The sequence below is a fragment of the Entelurus aequoreus genome, linkage group LG11 (assembly GCF_033978785.1).
Source record: "Entelurus aequoreus isolate RoL-2023_Sb linkage group LG11, RoL_Eaeq_v1.1, whole genome shotgun sequence".
Taxonomy (NCBI): domain Eukaryota; kingdom Metazoa; phylum Chordata; class Actinopteri; order Syngnathiformes; family Syngnathidae; genus Entelurus; species Entelurus aequoreus.
The window spans coordinates 62,204,930-62,229,387 of record NC_084741.1 but is presented as its reverse complement, the minus strand read 5'-3'; the positions used below and the strand labels follow the sequence as shown (position 1 = coordinate 62,229,387).

At 39.4% G+C, this 24,458-nt stretch overlaps 2 protein-coding genes across 2 annotated transcripts in view; one reads left to right on the top strand and one right to left on the bottom strand.

The window, feature by feature from the left end:
- Positions 1 to 5,568, top strand: part of LOC133659664 (regulator of G-protein signaling 22) — a gene marked incomplete at its 5' end in the record, with an annotated part of 30,870 nt that extends 25,302 nt beyond the window's left edge. The window contains 4 exons of the mRNA XM_062062247.1: positions 783 to 947; positions 1,027 to 1,164; positions 1,817 to 1,916; positions 3,535 to 5,568. Of these exons, the coding sequence (XP_061918231.1) occupies positions 783 to 947; positions 1,027 to 1,164; positions 1,817 to 1,916; positions 3,535 to 3,620 (489 nt within the window). The remainder of the gene's footprint in view (positions 1 to 782; positions 948 to 1,026; positions 1,165 to 1,816; positions 1,917 to 3,534) is intronic.
- The window catches only part of LOC133660324 (intermembrane lipid transfer protein VPS13B-like), a 563,168-nt gene continuing 542,677 nt past the window's right edge, over positions 3,968 to 24,458 (bottom strand). Inside the window, 9 exon segments of the mRNA XM_062063728.1 lie at positions 3,968 to 5,205; positions 7,295 to 7,366; positions 7,430 to 7,598; positions 10,482 to 10,584; positions 12,782 to 12,958; positions 13,139 to 13,309; positions 13,386 to 13,562; positions 21,431 to 21,659; positions 21,900 to 22,058. Coding sequence (XP_061919712.1) covers positions 4,954 to 5,205; positions 7,295 to 7,366; positions 7,430 to 7,598; positions 10,482 to 10,584; positions 12,782 to 12,958; positions 13,139 to 13,309; positions 13,386 to 13,562; positions 21,431 to 21,659; positions 21,900 to 22,058 — 1,509 coding nt within the window. The 3' untranslated portion in view covers positions 3,968 to 4,953.

Below are 24,458 nucleotides of genomic sequence, written 5' to 3'. Positions count from 1 at the left end.
GGATCATTTCGTTTACTGTGTCATGATCTTAATTTGATTAATGATTGTGATAACGAGGCGCCGCCATGACCAAATTAACACTCATAAATCTGTCATAAGGTTAGTGTTTCTAATACCTACTTTTGTTCTGAGTAATTTCACTTGATCAAAACTTTTCTAACATTCCACACTACAAAATAAAAGCATGTACCGTATTTTTCTGACTATAAGTTGCAATTTTTTTTCATAGTTTTTTCGTAGCGACTTAAGGAGCAACTTAAAATATCAAATAATATTATTTAGCTCATTCACGTAAGAGACTAGACGTATAAGATTTCATGGGATTTAGCGATTAGGAGTGACAGATTGTTTGGTAAACGTATAGCATGTTCTATATGTTATAGTTATTTGAATGACTCGTACCATAATATGTTACGTTAACATACCAGGCACGTTCTCAGTTGGTTATTTATGCCTCATATAACGTACACTTATTCAGCCTGTTGTTCACTATTCTTTATTTATTTTAAATTGCCTTTCAAATGTCTATTCTTGGTGTTGGCTTTTATCAAATAAATTTCCCCCAAAAATGCGACTTATATATATTTTTTTCCTTCTTTATTATGCATTTTCGGCCGGTGCGACGTATACTCCGAAAAATACGGTATGATTCCTGCTGAGATCGTATCAGGTTAATATCGGTATCGGCCAATACTCAAGGCTCCAAAATCGGTATCGTATCAGGAGTGAAAAGTTGTATCGGGAGACCCGTAGTCACTGTTCCATGATGATTGTGTTGCTAGATGTCCGTGTTCAGGGAGCTGCTCAGGTTTTGGCCCGACTTCCAGGAGCTGAGGAATGGTGTGGACGAAGGAAAGCTCCTGGAGATGCTGCAGGACAAGCGAAGCAAACATAAAGCCAGAGTACGGAGACGCAGGAGGAGAGAAGAGGAGGAGAGGAGAGCCCAGGTGAATAATCATTTCAGGATGAGTATGTTTGTAGCACTTATTGGAATTCGAGTTGATTCTTAGTTTATTTTTTGTCCAGGCTGAGCTAAAACCGATGGATTCCAGTTGTAGTGAGGAAGAAGACGTGGCAAATGAGAAAGATGCAGGAGGTCCTCGAGGAGGTGAAAAGCGACTGTTGAGGACGCGGAGCAACTTGGATATGTGTTCCCCAGAGCCAGTAAGATTATTATGTTCTTATTTTAATGAGGCAAAACATCATTACTGTCATAGGAAGCAAAAAGACTTTCAAAACACAAAAGTAGTTTATTATTATGCAAAATAGACTTTTTAAACAGTAAGAGCACGATAATGTATTCATTGACAGTGCAGTGTGAAAGCTGATGTTTACTTTGTAAATAAATAACGTGTTCACTTTCTAAAGAAACATCCACATTTTGATGTCTGGCCCCTGAGACCTGCGGCCCTCTTCATTATGTCGTTGAATAGCCCTGCAATAACTCATTAAATTGTCTTGTTTTAATAATCTTTATTTCACGTATAAACACATTCTTCACTACAAAATGGAACTAAAATGTGACCAGCTATTGCTTTGTGTACACAACACAATGTATGTTACAGTGGTTATTATAAAAAGCCCACAGCAGAGCCAAGTTATTTGAATGTGGCTTCAGAACAATACTTGACAACATATACCGTATATGAAGTGTACCACGCCTCCATTTTCCTACATCTTTGCACTTGTTTCCAGTAAGTATGTGAACTGGGTCTTTAATTGCACTCGTAATGGCCGTAAGAAGTCTTCACTTTGCCTTGTTGAAAGCTGTTACGATGTTCAAATGTGATAACTGTAATTTGTAACGTGTCCTCAGTTGTCCTGGTCCTACTCTAAATACATGACGGTTCTGAAGAGAGAGGAGGCGCTGCTAAAGAGGCAGAGTCAGAAGGAAGCTTCGTTCTCCACATGCTCAGGTACGCAACACTTCTGTTTGACTTTTAAATGTTCTTATTGTATAGAGGAGTTGAAGTGTGTGTTGGGCAGGTCAGTGTAGGGTTGTGTTGCACAACTCCAAACACTTGTTTACAATACAAAGGCAATATGTATTAAACATAAATATTTTAATTGATTTACGGTGAGCGTGTAACAATATAAACACAAAATGTAAACCAGCTTCTTCCATCCATCCATCCATCTTCTTCCGCTTATCCGAGGTCGGTTCGCGGGGCCAGCAGCCTAAGCAGGGAAACCCAGACTTCCCTCTCCCCAGCCACTTCGTCCAGCTCCTCCCGGGGGATCCCGAGGCGTTCCCAGGCCAGCTGGGAGACATAGTCTTCCCAACGTGTCCTGGGTCTTCCCCGCGGCCTCCTACCGGTCGGACGTGCCCTAAACATCTCCCTAGGGAGGCGTTCGGGTGGCATCCTGACTTCTTATCACAATTTTTTAAAGAAAAACAAACTTTACTAAGCACTGCTCAGTGGCCTTGTGGTTAGAGTGTCCGCCCTGAGATCGGTAGGTTGTGAGTTCAAAGACTATAAAAATGGGAGCCATTACCTCCCTGCTTGGCACTCAGCATCAAGGGTTAGAATTGGGGGTTAAATCACCAAAATGATTCCCGAGCACAGCCACCGCTGCTGCTCACTGCTCCCCTCACCTCTGAGGGGGTGGAACAAGGGGATGGGTCAAATGCAGAGGGTAATTTCACCACACCTAGTGTGTGTGTGACTATCAGTGGTACTTTATTTATTTATTATTTATTCTTTTTAAACTATCTTAGTGGCTAGTTTAGCGATTAGCATACCTTCTTGGTGTGTAACATGTTTATAATATTGTCCTCCAGTGTTAATAATAATTGCAAAACATTTATTTGACACAGTGGATTGAGGCTGTCACTTGAAGTTTCAGCCTTGTTTACATGATTAAGGACTGCCTTGTCGATTACATCCTTTGTTGCCTTGGTCATCATGCTGGAGGACCACCTTTAAACCATCTTCAGTGTTCTGGCCGAGTCAAGGAAGTTCTCATCCAAGATTCTAGAGCACACATTCTTTTTGTCAACCCTCAGTGCTTTGCAATCTTCCTTAGCTACCATTAGCAGAGAAACATTTCCAAAGCAGAATGTTTCCACCTCCATGTTTGACAGCAAGGATGATGTTCTTGGGCTCACATTCAACCTTTCTCTGCCTCCAAACATTTCGAATGGAGCCAAGGAACTTCATGTTGGTCTCATTTGACCACATCAACTTGTGTGAATCATTCAGGTGTTTATTGGTAACATATTTGGCTGTCTTAGTGATTGTGGTCCCAGCTCCCTTGTGATCATGAACCTGATCCTTCACCTTTCTTACAATCATCCATGGATCTCCACAGCGATGGCCTTTTTATCTTCTTCTTACCGCTCTAACAAGTTTGTTTGTCACTCAGCTTCTTGACTAATTTATGTTCCTCGTGAGCATATAAGCAGGGTGTGGGTTAAAAACTGTTGCTGGCTGTAAGGGATCAGATACAAATTAATCAGCTAACTTTTTGGTTAAAATAAAGCTGCAAAAAAAGACTTTAGGGCAGCCACTTAACTTTCTTTGTCTCCACCAGTGTCCTCCGAAGGCAGCGTGAGGTCAAGAGGAAGTGAGCACAGTCGCCGACGTCTTTCACGCTCATCCAGATCAGATGTGAAATAATGTCAACAATGTGATGGCAAGTAAACACAAATATAATTGACAAAGGAACACGTGTGCAGGATAATATTCCAGCAGCATAACAAGTTTACAGTGACAGTTCCAGGAATAACACGTTTTTGGAAGGGAAACTGCTTGTCAATAACAAGTAAGTTAAAACTAAATGTACTTCGATTCATTAAAACCGGAACAAATTAAAATTTAATAATGCTAAAATAAAAACTTTAATATTATAAAACGGATTACCACAAAACCAAAGAGAAGAACAAATTGTACAGTTTATTAATGAAAGGAGTCAATCTATGGAATAATGTGGACTAAAAATAATATTATGAATAACAGTGTGCACATGAACTGACTACTGCTCAAAAGGAAGTGTTGAACGCAGAGACATGTTACAAAGAGGTTTCTTTGTTTTTAACACCGTTTGACGTGTACACTTGACTGAAATAACACATCCATGTTCTGCTTGGTAAAATCGAAAATAAATAAATACATTTACAGATTGCTAAAAATTCAATTTAATTAAAGTCCCCTAACATAGCATGGATTTATACATTTTCATTTGATCTGAAATTCTCCAACCCTATTTGCATTTGACCTGTTCATGACCAAGTTCTCATGCTGGCCTGGGTCACCATGAGCTAGTGTAGGTTTGGTGCAGAAACACAAGCACTCTATCAAAATGCCAGAAAGCACACACGTACGTACAGTAGTGTTCTTACTGAAGTGCTGAAATAGGCTAAATTGTGAGTGTTTCCGGTGATTGGCTGTTGACTAGTTCAGCTGTACAGTACCCCGCCACTCACCCAAACTCAGCAAGGATAAGCTCCAACTCACCCCCTGACCCTAATGAGCATAAGCAGTATAGAAAATGGACAAAAAGACTGAACATCTTCAATAATGTTCTCAATTTTTAATTAAAATATTCTTTAAATATGTTATTTTAAAGGTATGTTAGTGAAACCTTACAGAGTCCAGAGGTTAGGCAAGTGTAGAAAAGGCAAAAACAATATGAAGGATTGGCACAAAGTTACCGTGAAACTTGTTCATTACATCACTTTGGTTGGCAGCTGGAGTTTGGCTTCATTCAACATTACAGTATAATCTACTGTATATACATACAGTATATACTCCTGTTGCTATATATATATACCAATTACTTTTCTTTACAAGCTATACATAAAAACTGCTGTGATGAGTTTTTTACTGGTACAAAATATAAACTCTTTGAAAAAAGTTTATCAGCAGACAAGGATGAGTACAAAATTATTTGTAGATATGTATCAATATGTACAGTAAGGTCAAATGTACATCTTGATCATGTGTGAACGTATCAGTGGAATCCGATCCTCAAGGCTTTATTCTTTACCGTGGTGAACTTGCTGACAAATACCTTGGCGAAGGTGGGGTCGACCAGGTAGCGGTACGACTTGGTGACGGACGCGGGACGTTCTGCAAGCGTCACTTGAGGTTGCAGCTGCGGGGATGCAGCCGAGGCAGGAAAATAGTTGGCTGCTCGCTTCACGTATTGCACCAGACGCTGATACTGCTGCTCTGATAGACGCTCTCGAACGCCGCCGTCACCCTAAGAGGAGATAGTGGACGTCGTTTATGTCGACATAACCAAAATCGGAAATTGATTACACATTTACGTAAGGAGAATGTGTGATAGTTTTTTAAATTCCATTATAAGAAAAATGTGTTTTTACAATTAGCAGCATTGGCACGGTTTAAAAAGTATTTATTTCGGACTGTTATCAGATATGCAAAAAACCAACCTTAGTGTTATACTGTATGTAATTACTAATAACACACTTTCCCCCCCAAGGGCCTGATCTACTTGGATCCAAATAAACACTTAACGGCATGTGCAAACTATAAAATTGTGTTTTACATTTGTGGGCGTGTATCAGATGATCTACTAAGACTGCATGTACAATTGAAAACAAGTGCAAAAGTGGTGCAGACCGCTCTATTTAAATGAGGTTTTTGCACGTACCATGGAGGCACTCATTTTCCTCCACATTTATGGCATTGTATGTTCTTTTTGTTGACATGCAGCACACATAATATGTACCACATTTTTTACACCACATTGAAGCACGATTTAGCAGAACCTTTTTAGCACGTTCAAGGTGCGCTCTGGGTTTTCTGGAATGATGTAAGCGCAAGAAAATGCATATTGCAAGATTTATTTTTTATATAGGAGACATATAAATATACTTTTTTTTTTTTTTTTAAAGAAATTTCCATTAAAAAAACACTAGCAGACACCAAAACAAATTATTGAATTTTTAATCAGCACCTAAAGTCGTCCAGCAGCTATAAATTTATAAAATTATATTGCTAATTAAACAATATGTCTAATTTTTTTTTTAAATTTCTGACAGTCCAAATATGTTGACACACACAGATAGAATACTCTCTGTGATCGTCTGTCTTAGCAGTACCATCGCTTTTCTGACAGAAATTTGTGTGTAATAGTGCCAGTTTGCAGTTTCCAGATGTGCTAAAGATAGACGCAAAACAGCGGCTGCAGAACAGTTTCAGTCTTGATTAATCACATTGCGAGTGCTAAATGACTATTTTCATCTCCTTCTCCCCGTATTGTGGGCGTTCTGCTAATCAGCATACCGTATTTGCTGGACTATAACCCTCTACTTTTTTCCAACGCTTTGAACCCAGTGGGTTATAAAATGGTGCAGCTAATTTGTTTATTTTTCTTCGCTAACGGCCATAATGTTTTGTATTCAACAAATAGTTATCGAGACCCTGAAAAGGTGTGTTAATGTTTGTGCTATGGTGCCATCTATTAGACGTGCTCACTTACTGCGGGTGCTGCGGGTTTCATTCCTTGAGCCGAAAGTAAAACCGTCCACAGCGTTTCTGCTTGTATAGATTTTTCATTCATCACTCCCAACATTTGTAAGTTTTACAATATAACTAAAACAATTCATACTTGCTAATCCGTCCCTTGTGTGATGTCTGTAGGAGTGTTTATGCATATTTGTACATGCTATCGTAATGCAATCAAGCTAGTGTCGTTTGCATCAGCGAATATGCTTACACGTTTACAAGTGTCTCAGTTAGTATTATTAACTCATAATGGCATTATTTTTGTATTGTTTCACCAAAACATCAACGTGGAGTTATTGAGTCTGTTTAGCTGATTGGAGAGCCAGCTTTTGCACCTAAGGGGTTCATGACGATGACTTCTGTTTTGTTTGATCAGCCTTTTTGCTGCCATGTGACAGACACTGTTTGGAAACAATTAAGGCATGTAAATAAACATTTACAAAATCTGTGGCATATTGTCCGATCCAGCTAATATATGTAAAAAAATATGTTTTTCTTATCAAATTTGGTGGTTGCGGCTTAAACACCGACGTGCCCTGTAGTCCGGAAAATACGGTATATTGTGCATTGAAATGAAGACAGACATGCTAAATGCATTGCCTTCTCTATTTGGCTCATTTAAGATTTAATCCTCAGCGCACAAGTTTAGTAGATTAACTCTGCTTGTTCAAACAAACCCTTAGTAGATGTGTGGATCAGGTCCTCATCAAACATCATACAATAAACAATTATATACATATATATAAATACATATTTTCTTATTCATCTACTAGATACATGTTGAAATTGCACTAATGTTCATGACTACAAAGTCTCACCTCTGAGTCGGTGGCTACTGTGTGCTGCTGCAACGTGAGGGTGAGCTGCCCCGCCTCCTCCTGACACTCCACCTGCAGAGGACGCAGCTGCAACATTTTGTCTGCAGACATTGCGGTGTTTGTGCATTCTTGTACCTCCGTGACCGGGAAGGCCTGCTGCTGCGTGTCCTCGCTCAGGCTGACCACGAAGAGCACCTCCAAGGTGAGCAGCAGACAGCCCGCGTGCTCCTGGCCTGAGCCGCTCACAATGGTCACATCCAGGGCCATGTGCAGCTCCGGCCGCCCCAAAGACTGCAGCATTTTCCTGCAGCGAGCGGGGATGAGATCAGTGACGCACGTAGCAGAGACACACACAGGACCACACAAAGTGCCACAAACAAGCTGGCGCATGTGCTTGCATGCATCCTGTAATCTACACGTCTTCATGAACGTGTGGCTCCCATTACACACCAGCGAGGCGGGCAGGCGAGCGTTCGGCCATGTTGCTCTGACAGAGTGTTTACTTTGGAAGGCAGGTGCTGTAATTGCGCGGCAGATGTGCGAAGCAGCATAGGGGGACACCTTGGTTCTGTTCAGTGTAACCGGGCTCAAACAGTCTGACCCTTCAAGCGGCTACTTGTAGTCGCGCGGAGACGTGACGGACGCCTGATGGAAACCAGCGACATTGCAAAAAAAAAAGAATAACGCCACAGGGGAGAATTCTCTCAGCGTTGGTGAATTTTGATTAGTTTTCTTTTTATATCACTCAACCCTCTGGGGGTCGACATCTGAGGCGGAACGCTCCAAAAATACTTTTGCTTTTAGATTTGCTATTAAAAATATGTGTTTTATAAATATGGAAAACAAGCACATTATAAGATGTTGTCTCTTCCAATATAGTTAGGATTTTATTGATACCATTATCGATATTCCTTAGTGATACCAGAATTCATCAGTACTATTATTGGTACTATGTGTAATTTGTGTAATTAAAGATGTGAACATTTTGTTTTATTAGCACAGGAGGTTGTGCAGCAGCATCATCAAATAACATCTCACACTTGGGAACTCTTATCAACTCCTGCTGTTTAGGTCTTAAACTAATCAACTATGTGTTGCAAGGTGCAATCATCTTGTAAAGACCACATAGATGCATCACTGGGTTTCTATTCACTACTCAGTATATCCATCCATTTTCTACCACTTGTCCCTATAATAACATTTAAAAAATATTATAAAAGTGATATTAATGTATGGTATTCATGTTCATTCACAGACTTTGAACATGATATCTCATATCAAACATATGATATAAATCAATACAATCAATTAGCATGATAAGTGGGTGTACATTTTGGAACAATAGGAATTATTGTGTTTATGTTGCACAAGGACCTATTTGAGTGACGGAGCGGAAGCCAGTATTGAAAGCCATCGATGTGTATTATACATATAAAAAGACCCAGTGATTTATTAGTGGGGCAGCACGGTGGAAGAGGGGTTAGTGCATCTGCCTCACAATACGAAGGTCCTGGGTTTGATCCTGCGCTCGGGATCTTTGTGTGGAGTTTGCATGTCCCCCATGACTACTCCAGCTTCCTCCCACCTCCAAAGACATGCACCTGGGGATAGGTTGATTGGCAACACTAAAATGGCCCTAGTGTGTGAATGTTGTCTGTGTTAACCCTGTGATGAGGTGGCAACTTGTCCAGGGTGTACCCCACCTTCCGCCCGATTATAGTTGAGATAGGCTCCAGCACACCCCGCGACCCCGAAAGGGAATAAGCGGTAGAAAATGGATGGATTGATGGATTTATTAGTGAAATGTTCACTTTTTTCAGTGGATTAATATTGGATTGCTGGCCGCGGACCGATTGGTACCGGGCCGCGCAAGAAATTTAAAAAAAAATTTTTTTTTAGTTAAATCAACATAAAAAACACAATATATACATTATATATCAATATAGATCCATACAGTCTGCAGGGATACAGTCCGTAAGCACACATGATTGTATTTCTTTATGAAAAAAAAAAAAAAAATCCCCCCCCCCCCCGGTCCGTGGGACAAATTTTCAAGAGTTGACCGGTCCCCAGCTACAAAAAGGTTGGGGACCACTGGCTTAGAGGACGGTCGAGTTGATGAACGCCGTAGTGGCGTTGGTGAGTTAGGTGGCGTTTACAGCATACTGACACTAACTTTTATTAGTGTGTGACTTTGAGGACTAAAAGGAACTATTGTTGTGTTACAAACTTTTGTGTGGCGTTGCTTCCTTATTTGTGATTATTTCAAGCTGATTATCATTTACGCATGCGTAGTAGCGGCACTACAACTGAATGTGACAGCGTGTCATAATTACGATGGTTGGCTGGATAAAAAAATAAAAAATACAGATAGCAGTATCATTAGTCCAGAATCTTAATGGTCTTCCTGGACTGACCCAATTAGAGTAAAAATACCGGAACACGACATCCCTACCGCTAATAATTGTTAATATTAGAATATACAGAGTGAAGTGAAGTGAATTATATTTATATAGCGCTTTTCTCTAGTGACTCAAAGCGCTTTACATAGTGAAATCCAATATAGTGTGGGTGGCACTGGGAGCAGGTGGGTATAGTGTCTTGCCCAAGGACACAACGGCAGTGACTAGGATGGCGGAAGCGGGAATCGAACCTGCAACCCTCAAGTTGCTGGCACGGCCACTCTACCAACCGAGCTATGCCGCCCCAGAGGGGAAATACTGGAATGTGATGCCGACATCAGATTTCCGTGATGCTGAGGCTGAAGGCAACATGCAACCTTGGAGATGGAGGTCCTAAGCATCTGGCACCGAGAGGAATGTGTCCCTCCTCCTCGTGAAGGCATCGTTCTGGAAAAACTCACAGCTCACAACTTTGAGCTGGGGGCTTTGGCAGGGTGCTTACAAAAACCTTTTAACATGGCTTGACGAGAACAAGGGAGGGCAGGCTGGCTACCATGTGTGGAATCAAGGTCAAACACGCGCTTGTGACGAGCGGGGCCGCTGTTAACGTACCCTTCAAGATCGCCCCAATGATGAGAGGAAAGTTAGGAGAACAAGGAACAGCACAGAGTTGGAAAAGGTCCAAGGAAAGCAAAGGCACACATGTCCCACTTTGAACGCAACGCTTGAAGACAGTGAAGGAGACGCCTGCAGGAACAATGGTGGCTTTTTTGTGGGGGTCATACCAAACATATTTAAGATGGCTGTTGGGGGCCTCAGCTGATTTCTCCTCGGTTGGCAGATAAAGTTGTTTAGGAAGCTGCCACAGTCCTGCGCCATGGAGGATCCCTGTTAGGACACACAAACATGGCAATGACCTCATTCAAATATATTATATTATTTCTATATTCAAACTACACACCGACATTTTTGGCCTTTCAACCGATACAATTTGAGTCCTGATCTGATACTTTGACAACAGATTAGAGAACTGAAAATGTTTTATAGCAAGTAACTAAAGTAAACACAATAACACATTTTCATAATAATTGTCTAATTTATGGATTAACTTGTGTACAAATTGAGAACAGGAAGTGGACAAATGTGGAAGGAAGTGTGGAAATGGAAGAAGGGAAAAATAAATAAGCTCTGCTTCTTTCTACTCCTTTTCGAACACGTTGAAAAGAGAAACTGGAAATTGTGATGCATTATGTTGTAATTGTGTGCATGTTTGAAATAAACTTAAAGGAGCCATATGTAATAATTTCATGTCAAGTAACGATTAAATGGCCGTGATATGTCAAAAGGCATTAATAAATCATGTTCTTTTCGAATACCTTTATAACTGATAACAGTAGTTTAGCCGGGATATGCTCATTTCAAAATTAGATTTATATCCCCAAAATATTGTTATTGTTTTCATTTCGATGTCCACCGTCCACTGTTTGACTAATTAGAAAGTCAGTGAGTGTGTCACATCCAGGTTGCCAGTTATACACCGCCATCTTTGTCTAGCTACTGCCACTGGTAAAGTTACTAAACATGTCAGTAAATCTAAAAGGCGTCGTTACGATTCTCAACTTATTCATGACAAAGCCAGGAACAAAATGAGGATTTGTATCGGGGATGCCTTTGAAAGATGGAGACGATTGAAGGCGGAGAAGATTTTTTTCATCTGACGCCAAACCTGCTAATTTCCTCCTTGATATGTAAGTCAGGCATTTATGTTTTCTTATTACTTGTAATAAATGGAAATGGACATTTCGTATGTAAACTATATTGTCCAATTCAGTCTATGATCTTGTCTAACAACGCGAGTATGTTCGTGCAACGAATGCTTAGCATGCTAGCCCAATCAATGACACATCGACATGTAGGCTAACGGGGGAAATATATGCCCTTTATGTCGATGTGTCATCCAACTGACAGGGCAAAATATATTTTCGACAAATAAAACCTATGTGGATATGGGTAGTGTCAGTGCCTATTTCCTTCTCAATATGCTGATACACTGAGGAAATGGGTTCCAACATTAGCACGGCTGTCATCATGGCAATGTGAAACGTATGGAGACAGCCAAATCACATGATAAAATATTTACTCATTGGTGTAGCCTATAGACATACCTTGGTAAAATGTCTCCTCATTAGGCTGCTAAGCATGCTCTACTTATTTTCACCAGTATAACCATTGCTCGCGTTGGTTGTAGTTTGTTTTAGTCTTTGTTTTCTGATAGTACTGACTATTGTCAGTACTATCGTAATCATATGGTTAGTCTATTACTATTACATATGATACATATTATATTATATTAATAATATAATAATATATATATATAATAATAATATAATAATAATAATAATAATAATAATAATAAATATAATAATATATATAATATTATACATATTACATATATACATTACTATTACATATGATTACTATCGTAATCATATGGCAATCATATGGTTATTACCATATGATTGCCATTTGTTGTGATATTGGACGCAGGCATGACGTACTTCTTCTTGAAAATAGCCTCATTTCTGTGTAAAATGTGTTGGTTAGAGATTGGTTATTGACAAAACGCTTTTCTATTCAGCTATTCTGGACCCAGCACTTCAACCCCTAGTAAGAGGCAGTGAAAGTTTGAAGTTCCTTAGAGTAGCCCAGTCCATGGAGCAGGATTCGGCTGCGTAACCTCAGTCAGGGAGAAGGGGAGGAGATTACAGAATTTTGACCGTGATTGCAGTACCATTTCTGGCCAGATTTTTTACATATGGCTCCTTTAAACCTTTTTTTTTATTACATGTATAATTTGCTAGTATTGTTGTAAATCTGATGATGTGTTAAATTTGTGGTATTGAATGCTACGTACAATTTGTTTAACAAAAAGTGGCTAGTGCACAATAACTAAATAAAAGCAAAAACTATTATTGGCTCCACGATTAATCTGAATTTATACATGATTTTTGTGACAACCCTTTGAGATGAATCACATGCGTTAACTTTGACAGCCCCAAACCAAACATTAGTAAGACCGACTTACCATATCCAGTTTGGGACACCAGTTCGGCTGCTCCTCCTATTGGCTTGGTGAAAACTCCCACAATTCCCTTCCCCATGCCAGAGATGACACCTTTGGCTTTGCTACCAGCTGAGCTCTGCATGTCCCAGTTCCTTTGGAAATTCTGCATGGGCTGGTCCACGATGCCGGCTATTGCTCCTACAACAAAGACAAACCATTTTTTTAACATGTTATGTGTAAAATAGGATTTCAGAATGCTGTTTTTTTAGGTAATACTTCATTAAAGTAACAATGGAGACAATCCTAATTTATTTCAAGACACAGTGAGGTTTGTAGAGTAGAGTATTTTTGCACCATATGACCCAAATTCTTCCATACCCAACAAACTAATGCCAAGTCGTGACAGCCCCTGCCTGAGTCCGTCTCCCAGACTCTCTGGGAGCTGCCGTCTCCACTCTTCCTGCCTGGTGTAGTGCTCCTCATCCAGGGACAGACGGTCCATGTTTCTGGCCAGGCTGGTTGCCAAGTTGGTGATGGACGTCAGGGTGCCTAAGTACGGACGGACTCATCTTAACGGTACAAAAACCTTTAACGAAAAGCTTGAATCTTCGAACATTTGTGTTACCTTTTGAGATGTGCTTGACAAAGGAAGTGGTCCCTCTGGAGACACCGCTGACAAAGGCACCAGGCCCGCGGGTCAGACCCTCATACGGTAAACGGAAGAAATCGGACACGCCGTTACCGATGCTGCGTACCAGGCTAGCAGGACTGCCCAGGATCTCTAAAGACCCGACGACCCATCCTGACACACGAGAACAAACACAGAAACACAAAGTGAAACCAAACATATGCTGGGAAATGTGACATAAGGACATTTAGTTTTACATTAACAAGCCTTTAAGAATTTTCTGTATTTATCTGACCTGGAGTCAGTTACAAATACATTTTCTATGCTGGTGGCAACACTTTAGCGTGCACACAGTTTTGGATGCCTCTGACCGCTGTGTTTTGTGGTGTGTTTCTAACAGAGTGACGGACCTACTTATATGGGCATCCTAGTACGTGCTCTCTGCCTGCATGGACCTTCCTCTCTGAACCAAAACTGTTGGCTGCTGCCTGCAGCCTCCGGTATCATTCTATCTTGTCTCATGCCCTGATGTCTATAAAATAAACACTTTTTTAATTTGTTTACGACATTTCACGGTTTTGTCAAGATGGGCCAGAACGAAGTTGGATTAGCCGCTGAACACCGTCAAAAAAGACAGCGCTTACTACTTAGTATTAGGGTTGTAGGGTATACCGGTATTAGTATAGTACCGCAATACTAATGAATCATATTCGGTACTATACCGCCTCTGAAAAGTACCGGTCGCCCACCCCCACCCTCCGTCGTCACGTCATGTCATTGCTGGTTTATGAGCAGAGGAGCATGTTCGGCAGCGCACAATCACAGAGTACTTACAAGCAGACACAGTGTGTAGACAGAAAAGGGAGAACGGACGCATTTTGGCTTAAAAACTAACGATAAAGGTGAAGTTATAACACTGAAACGCCCTCAGGAAGAGGTGCTTTTAGACATGGCTAGCTAGCTAGCGGCTAACGTCCAGTCGGCAGTGTTTTAGCTACTTCTAAATCACTAATCCTCGCCTACATGGCGACAAATAAAGTGAGTTTCTTACAAGTATCATCCCTGCAGGACGAGGAATAGCTAAACATGCTTCACTACACACCGTAGCTCACAGGCGTCACAATGTAAACAAACACCATTGGTGGATCTACACTTGACATCCACTGTAATGATACCAAGTACAGAAGCGTATCTAGTCGATAGTACCATGATTACATCAATATTTTTTGGCATCACAACATCTTTAGTTTAAAAAAAATGTATATTATGTTTATGAACTCAGGAAATATGTCCCTGGACACATGAGGACTTTGAATATGACCAATGTATGATCCTGTAACGACTTGGTATCGGGTTGATACCTAAATTCATCCAAAACTAATGTAAAGCATCCAAACAACAGAAGAATAAGTAATTATTACATTTTAACAGAAGTGTAGATAGAACATGTTAAAAGAGAAAGTAAGCAGATATTAACAGTAAATGAACAAGTAGATTCTTAATTCATTTTCTGCCACTTGTCCTTAATAATTTTGACAAAATAATAAAATAGAAAAGACACAATATGTTGCTGCATATGTCAGCAGACTAAATTAGGAGCCTTTTTTTTTTTTGCTTACTTTGTAATAAAAGACAAGTTGTCTTGTATGTTCACTATTTTATTTAAGGACAAACTTGCAATAAGAAACATATGTTTAATGTACCTTTAGATTTGTTGTTAAAATAAAGCCAATAATGCAATTTTTGTGGTCCCTTTTATTTAGAAAAGTACCGAAAAGTATCTAAATACATTTTGGTACCAGTACCAAAATATTGGTATCAGGACAACGCTACTTAGTATGAGGGACCACAAGAGAAGGTAGGATAAAGTGGTATTGTCATGTAATCTTGGCATGTGCACAAAAACACTAATTTGCAACATGCAGTGACATAAATGCTGCTATATTATACAGGTCTGTATCGATCCGATAGTGTTTAATGTTGTGACCGGTGAATCTATATACTGTTTGATGTTTATTTTCGACCGTGACTAAAAAATATAGCGTGATGTTCGTCTTCAAGATATATATTTAAACATTTTGAAAATATAAATTCTAATACTTTGGGAGAGGGTTAAGAAAGTGGGTTATAAATGTGACTGTGGAGCAAAATTTACACCAAAGCATATCCAATACATAGGATCTAGACCACAAGGAAGTGTTTTAAATGTAGATTAAAATCATCATTAATTCCCTTTAAGGATTGGTGGAGAAGGACTTCAGTCCAGAAAGAGTCTATAGCAGTGGTTCTTAACCTGGGTTCGATCGAACCCTAGGGGTTCGGTGAATCAGGCTCAGGGGTTCGGCGGAGGTCAAGACACACCCGACTCATTGTGTAAATAAAAACTTCTCCCTATCGGCGTATTACGGATACGGCAACAGCAGAAGTCACACTGATTTGCAGGTGTGTAATTTGTTGTGAGTTTATGCACTGTGTTGGTTTTGTTGTTTGAACAAGGTGATGTTCATGCACGGTTCATTTTGTGCACCAGTAATAAAACATGGTAACACTTTAGTATGGGGAACATATTCACCATTAATTAGTTGCTTATTAACATGCAAATTAGTACACATATTGGCTCTTAACTAGTCATTATTAAGTACTTATTAATGCCTTATTCGGCATGGCCTTATTATAACCCTCGCCCTAACCCTCTAATGATGATATTCACTACTATTGTAATTGTTATATGGTATTGTGAATAAACTAAATTAAAACTAAATCTGAACCCTAACCCTAACCAAATAACTCAAAATTAAGTCTTTGTTACTTAGAATATGTTCCCCTAGTGTCCGAAAAACTCTAAATTAAGTCTTTGTTACTTAGAATATGTTCCCCTAGTGTCCGAAAAACTCTAAATTAAGTCTTTCTTACTTAGAATATGTTCCCTTAGTGTCCGAAAAACTCTAAATTAAATCTTTGTTACTTAGAATATGTTCCCTTAGTGTCCGAAAAACTCTAAATTAAGTATTTCTTACTTAGAATATGTTCCCTTAGTGTCCGAAAAACTCTAAATTAAGTCTTTGTTACTTAGAATATGTTCCCCATACTAAAGTGTTGCCAAAAACATATAACTTTGTCTTGAATTTGAAAAAAACCCATTTTATTTTTCACTAAAGAAGGGTTCGGTGAATGCGCATATGAAACTGGTGGGGTTCGGTACCTCCAACAAGGTTAAGAACCACTGGTCTATAGTGTAAGTGCAAGGGTTCTTACCAGTAGAGTGATTATAGTGTGCGTGTAAAAAAGTGATCTTCGTGAAGTCACAAGGATTTTATGAGCAAAGTCATAAAGCAGCAGAGCACCTGCTCACAAACAAATCTCCTGAGTCCTTTTCTAGGGCGTAAGAGCTTCTTGCCAAAAGCTGTTTATAGAGTGTGAGGCTCACTACAAAAATGTTCGACATCATGATTTGATAATAAAGTGTGCTAAACCTATTGGCTTACATTCTCATGCTAACGCACTCGCCCCTGCGTAAAATGATGCAAGTAGCTCAAACTGGATTTATTGCCTCCAGCGACCTCACCTCACCCTGCTGAATTTACTGCTCATTGATAGTCATACAACTGACACGCGTGTGTGTGTGGAATCAGACATTTCAGGACACCTGCGCTCACTTTCATGCTGTACTCGTCTCAATGGCGGTCCGTTCGAGGCCATGTTGCTTTACATTTTCTAGCGGAATGGGTTTTAGCCCAGACAGGAGCACTTATTTACAGTCATGCTCTTATGCACACACACGTACGGATCACACACACATGCACACACGTACGGATCACACACACATGCAGACGGATCACACACACACATGCACACACGTCCGGATCACACACACATGTAGACGTATGGATCATGCAGCATATGCATTATATCCATGTGCCTACTTTGTGCGTGTTTAAATGCACATTATACATCCTGAACCTAATCAGACCCAGAACACAATGCTTGCCCAAACTAATGACGAGTCAGGAAGTGGAGAACATGGGGAGGTGTTGAAATACAAGCAGAAATGATGGCTGTAATGACACACGGCGGAAAGGAAGAACGAACCCAGCCAGAACAATAATTTGTGATGTGGAAATGATGGGTTAAATAAGACCACATGTGGAGGCTTCGACGAGACAGGGCCAGAACTCCAGAGCCTTTTTTTTACATTTAGGTCTGATATCCAGACTTCTCCATGGTGACTGCTTTAAATTAACCACAATGCATCAGCGGCAATCAAACATTAGGACGATTTTTCACGTGTAAGGTGAGTCAGATACTGGAGTACTTTCAAGTCGCTGGCTGATGCTGTTCTGTGGTAGAAACATTTTAGATTCCTACTCATTCCCTGAAATTTTTTTCCAGGACTTGTTCTTACTTTCTTACGATTCATGTGTTGTTTGATCAACGTGCCCAGCCCTTTCAAGTGCATTTCATTTGTTCAAAGATGAAGTCAAATTTACTGATTGAGAGCTGCAATCTGTCCTACTAGGATTTTGCTGTCTTATTTTCCATTGTTGTGGCCTAAAATTCGAATGCGCAGCAGCTTGTTCAGAAAGTTGCGGCAAAAGTTGAGATGTTTTGAGGCATATTTCTTTTCAAAAACATTGACTCAACTTGTGAGGAAGTTGCTATTGATGTTTTAAGTGCTCCTTGTAACCTTAACTTCAAAAAGCACAAGATTGCAACAAGAATTGGAAAACAAAACATTGATGTTTTACTCGTTTTATACCACACAGGCTCAAAAGTAGACACTAGATGGCAGTAAAAGCACATACTCAGCGCTCAGTCTAATTATTGTACTATTTTATTTAAGTCTAACTAATAAAAGTAATAACTAATAATAATTTGCGAAAGAAACACTTCCAAAGGCTTTCTTAAACATTATTCATGTTCCAACACATTTACCTCTGCACGTTAAGAGCAGACTGCCTTTTCAATAAAAGGACCACAACTATGAAACTCTCTACCTGACACTTTGAAAAGTATACCTGCACTTGTCACTTTCAAAAAACAAACAAAATTGTGGCTGGTTGAGCAACAGTCGTGTTCCCATGTTTAGTTTTTACTAATTGGTTCTTACCTAGTTTGCACTTTGTCTGTGTTATTATTATTATTATTATTGGCTTTTATCTAGTTTGCACTTTGTCTGTATTATTAATATTATCATTATTATGGACTCTTTTTGCCTCATTCTTTTTATTTTCCTATTTTAATGATGTTAGATCTGTATTGTTGATGTTGAGGACAAGTGTTGTAAATTAGCTTTGGCTACAAACACTATGATGCATACATTGGATGACTGTTTCTGATATCTATGTTTATGTAACTGTCCTTTTTTCCAAATACCCAGAAATGTATTAATTTGTGAATTGTGAAGAACGATCTATAGCGGTAATTTATGTTGGTAAATGAGAGATTATCATCACACATCAACATCTCCAACATGTAAATGCTGCCTCTTTTCTAGGTCAGCATTGCAAATTAAAAATATGTTCTTAATTGTCTTAACGGGGATAAGTAAAGGTTAAATAAATATGTAAATACATGTGAACTAGTAAGTCAGGACACCTGTGAGCTGCTAAATGTGTATACATTACATTACATTACATACGTTTCTTATTGCAAGTTTGTCCTTAAATAAAATAGTGAACATACAAGACAACTTGTCTTTTAGTAGTAAGTAAACAAACAAAGGCTCCTAATTTAGCTGCTCACATATGCAGTAACATATTGTGTCATTTATCATATTTTCTCAAAATTATTAAGGACAAGTGGTAGAAAATGAATTATTAATCTACTTGTTCATTTACTGTTAATATCTGCTTACTTTCTTTTTTAACATGTTCTATTTACACTTCTGTTAAAATGTAACAATCACTTATTCTTCTGTTGTTTGGTACTTTACATTAGTTTTGGATGATACCACAAATTTGGGTATCAATCCGATACCAAGTCGTTACAGGATCATGCATTGGTCATATTCAAAGTCCTCATGTGTCCAGGGACATATTTCCCGAGTTTATAAACATAATATACATTTTTTAAAAACGAAAGAAGATTTTGTGATGCTAAAAAATATCAACGTAATCATAGTAGTATCGAGTAGATACGCTCCTGTACTTGGTATCATTACAGTGGATGTCAGGTGTAGATCCACCCATGGTGTTTGTTTATATTGTGACGCCGGTGAGCTACGGTGTGTAGTGAAGCATGTTTAGCTATTCCTCGTCCTGCAGGGATGACACTTGTAAGAAACTTATTTTATTTGTCGCCATGGAGGCGAGGATTAGTGATTTAGAAGTAGCTAAAACACTGCTGACTGCGAATGGACGTTAGCCGCTAGCTAGCTAGCCATGTCTTAAAGCACCTCTTCCTGAGGGCGTTTCAGTGTTATAACTTCACCTTTATCGTTAGTTTTTAAGCCAAAATGCGTCCGTTCTCCCTTTTCTGTCTACACACATTGTCTGCTTGTAAGTACTCTGTGATTGTGCACTGCCGAACATGCTCCTCTGCTCGTAAACCAGCAATGACACGACGTGACGACGACGGGGTGGTGGGGGAACAGTACTTTTTAGAGGCGGTATAGTACCGAATATGATTCATTAGTATCGTGGTACTATACTAATACCGGTATACCCTACAACCCTAGTTGAACAAACACGTTTTGATTAGACAGGTGACAAGTGCATTAGAGCAGTGGGCCCCAACCTTTTTGTAGCTGGGGACCGGTCAACGCTTGAACATTTGTCCCACGGACCGGGGGTGGGGTGGGGTGTATGGTATTTTTTATTTTTTAAAATTTTTTAGAGATGTCCGATAATATCAGCCTGCCGATATTATCGGCCGATAAATGCTTTAAAATGTATATCGGAAATTATCAGTATCGATTTTTTTATTATCGGTATCGTTTTTTTTATTTTTTATTTTTATTTTTTTTATTAAATCAACATAAAAAACACAAGATACACTTACAATTAGTGCACCAACCCAAAAAACCTCCCTCCCCCATTTACACTCATTCACACAAAAGGGTTGTTTCTTTCTGTTATCAATATTCTGGTTCCTACATTATATATCAATATAGATCAATACAGTCTGCAAGGGATACAGTCCGTAAGCACACATGATTGTGCGTGCTGCTGGTCCACTAATAGTACTAACCTTTAACAGTTAATTTTACTCATTTTCATTAATTACTAGTTTCTATGTAACTGTTTTTATATTGTTTTACTTTCTTTTTTATTCAAGAAAATGTTTTTAATTTATTGATCTTTTTTTATTTTATTAATTTTTAAAAAAAGGACCTTATCTTCACCATACCTGGTTGTCCAAATTAGGCATAATAATGTGTTAATTCCACGACTGTGTATATCGATATCAGTTGATATCGGTATCGGTAATTAAAGAGTTGGACTATATCGCAATATCGGATATCGGGAAAAAGCCATTATCGGACATCCCTAATTTTTTTATATTTTTTTTGTCATAAAGAAATACAATCATGTGTGCTTACGGACTGTATCCCTGCTGACTGTATTGATCTATATTGATATATAACGTATATATTGTGTTTTTTATGTTGATTTAATAAAAAAATAAAAACTTTTTTAAAATTTTTTTTAATTTCTTGTGCGGCCTGGTACCAACCGGTCCACGGCCCGGTGGTTGGGGACCACTGCGTTAGAGCACCGCTCAAAGACAAATGAATAAAGTTGGCCAAAATTATGCGGAGAAGTTGTGGACAAATGTGCAAGGCCGTGCATCATTTGTGGGGATTGTTTAAATTTGCGTGAATTGGTGCAAACGTGACATTGCAGATTCCTGGAAGGTCTGTGCGATGCTAATTTAGTTAATACTACCATTTTTCTTTTTTTTTTTTTAAACAACAATCAACAACAAAGTTGTAACTTAGCCCTAAAAATGGAAATGTTAAAAACTAAATAAACCACCAGTAAAACCCGAGGCAATTGACACTGATTTGGCCTTTGACCTTGTGTGACACAATGATTACGCACCAGCTCTGAAGAGGGCCCCAGCAGCGTAATGCATAGCCAGAGCGTGGACCAGCTGTCTGGCTGTAGTGCAGAGAGGTCCTCTCTGGAACAGGGAGAAGGCCAGCGGTGTGTGGTCTGAAGCGATGTAGAGTTTCAGGGATGCGTGGATGCTGACCAGCAGGTTGACCGGCTGGATAGTCAATTTCTGCAGACGCACAGGCTGGACCAGCGCCTGTATGGACTGAAGTACCTGCAGGTCACAGTACAACTTTACTCCACCTTTGCCTCCATTGTCTCACTTTGTGAATGGAAAATCCCTGGCAACTTTAGGAAATTATGTTTTTTTTTAGATGCATTGCGGTCCTTAGCCCCTCAATTGTACTTAAACCGTGAGGTGGGCAAAGATTTCCACCACTATTATCTACTCTGCGACTTTAATAACCCCAGGAGATGACCTGCTTGTAACATTCTCATGCCATGAATGAATCACCTGCTCAGGAAGGATGGGGTCTGATCCCAGCTCTTTACACCTCTGAGGCTTCACTGAGGTCATGGCGGAGGCGGGGATGAAGGTGTGAAACAAGGTTTTTACATAGTAAACAAATGTGTCCTCAAGATAGACTCTTGCAGGCTGCACCTGGAAGTTGACCTATGGAGGACACAAGTAAAGGAGAATATAAACTGTACAGTTGAAACACTACAGACAAATACCCTATTTTCCGCACTATAAGGCACACCTAAAAACCTCCAATATTGTCAAAAGCTGACAGTGCGCCTTATAATCCGGTGCGCCTTATATATGGACCAATATTGAGCCCCCAACAGGTAAAAGTTTCAATCAATCAATCAATCAATCAATCGCAACTACGGTAAGCAGCCGCCCCCGCAGAAGAAGAAGAAGCTTTACATGTTTACTTTGTGTGTTGTGTTGTGTGACATTAACGTTTGAGCAACGTTGAGTTATTGATATATTGTTATTGCTCTGCACTATTTCGAGTGTTACTATATTGTGATTGCACTAACGTTCGATTTACCGTAACAGTATCACTGTTTTTTACGTGTTTATTGAATCGAGGAAAAGTTTCCCTCCACTATGTGATATAAATGTTGCACTACATGTTATACCTTGCTGTTGTTAAAAGATAAACAAAACACCACGTCACTGACTTTACCTCGGGGAAAATAATAAAACAGCTGTTTATTCATTTTGGGAGTGAACAGAGTTGTCAGAACGCTGGTTTGTAATCTATTAATAAAGTTTGACTGACCTATCTGACTGTTTTGTTGACATTCCCTTTAGCGCAGCTCCATCTAATGGATGCATAACGTAACCCCAGCCTCTACTGTAGAGTCTATTCTATGCGCCTTATAATGCGGTGCGCCTTATATATGAACAATGTTTTAAAATATGCCATTCATTGAAGGTGCGCCTTATAATCCGGTGCGCCTTATAGTGCGGAAAATACGGTACACATATACTACTTTTACTACGAACTCCTCATTGTGCAAACTTTTCAATTTACAAACTACATCCCGATTAGAAATATGCATTGGTGTACGATCCTTCTTTAAATGTACAAATGTTTCATCCTCCCACTGCTCGCATGGCACCCATTTTGTGCCCGGTAGCACATCCATTGTGCTCAACGATAACCAGTGCTCATTTAATCAGCACAGCAGTGCTGTAGTTAGCTACTGTGCTACTTTGTGTGCTTGTTTAGCCTTTTTACAAAATTTTTCTAGTTGTGCGAGCTCAATATGAGTCCAAAGAAAGCAATAGGCAAGCGATGTGTGGTTTGAAACATTCAGGAAGTATCCACTCAACACTGCCTCTTCCCACTTCACCCTCCCTTACGCTGCACGCAAAGAAAATTAATCGACAAGGTAAAGTGGATTTTATTTTTTATTCCTAATCATTGCAGCGACATGGCTGTCAAAGTTGAAGAGTTTTGTGATTTCAAAGAGTGAGTGCACCACAGGACTAGTGACAGGGTGCTGTATAGGAGGACAGTTCTGCTAGTTGTTGGCATAATTAGAAAGCTGGCCCATCAGCCCCTTGTTATGTTTGTTTGATATACGCAAAAGAGAACACTAGCCGTTTACCTTCTTTTTTTCTAGTTTTTGAGTGCCGGGTGTGCCCTTTATTCTGTTTTTTTCCGCAGGTTCTGACTCAGTCTTTCTCCCCTTGAGGGTGCTCCAGAATTTCAGGATCGCATTTGACTTGAGTCATTTACATTTTTATCATTTAAAGGCCGACCAAAACCCTTTAGATCAAGGGTGTGAAACCCATTTTAGATCAGGGGCCACATGGAGGAAAATCAATTCCCAAGTGGACTGGACTGGTAAAATTATGGCATGATAACTTCAAAATAAAAACAACTTCAGATTGTTTTCTTTGTTTAAAGATAAAACAAGCACAATCTGACAGTTCAGCTAGTTGTTGTTTTGGCTTTTTTATTAAATAGAAAGTTGATCCATCACCCCCTTGTTTGAAAAAATACCTGAAAGATATTCATTGACTAAGTACATCATTACTGACCATAAGATCATGCTAATTTTGTGTTAAACAATATTAAAGTTAATGTTAAAGTACCAATGATTGTCACACACACACTAGGTGTGGCGAAATTATTCTCTGCATTTGACCCATCACCCTTGATCACCCCCTGGGAGGTGAGGGGAGCAGTGGGCAGCAGCGGTGGACACGCCCGGGAATCATTTTTGGTGATTTAACCCCCAATACCAACCCTTGATGCTTAGTGCCAAACAGGGAGGCAATGGGTTCCATTTTTATAGTCTTTGGTTTTGAACTCACAACCTACCGATCTCAGGGCTTTTGCAGGTAGTCTAAATAAAGGTGCTTTTAAATAAACTTTAAAGAGGCCTTATCTTTTATGCTTTATATTTTAGTTACTATAATTTGGGCTGACTAAAATGTTGTCATTACGTTGATCAACACTGACTAAAAGTAAATCAATTTAGATGACTAAAGTTAGACCGAATCTAAAATACATTTCTGTCTAAAGGATATGACTAAAATTCAATTAAA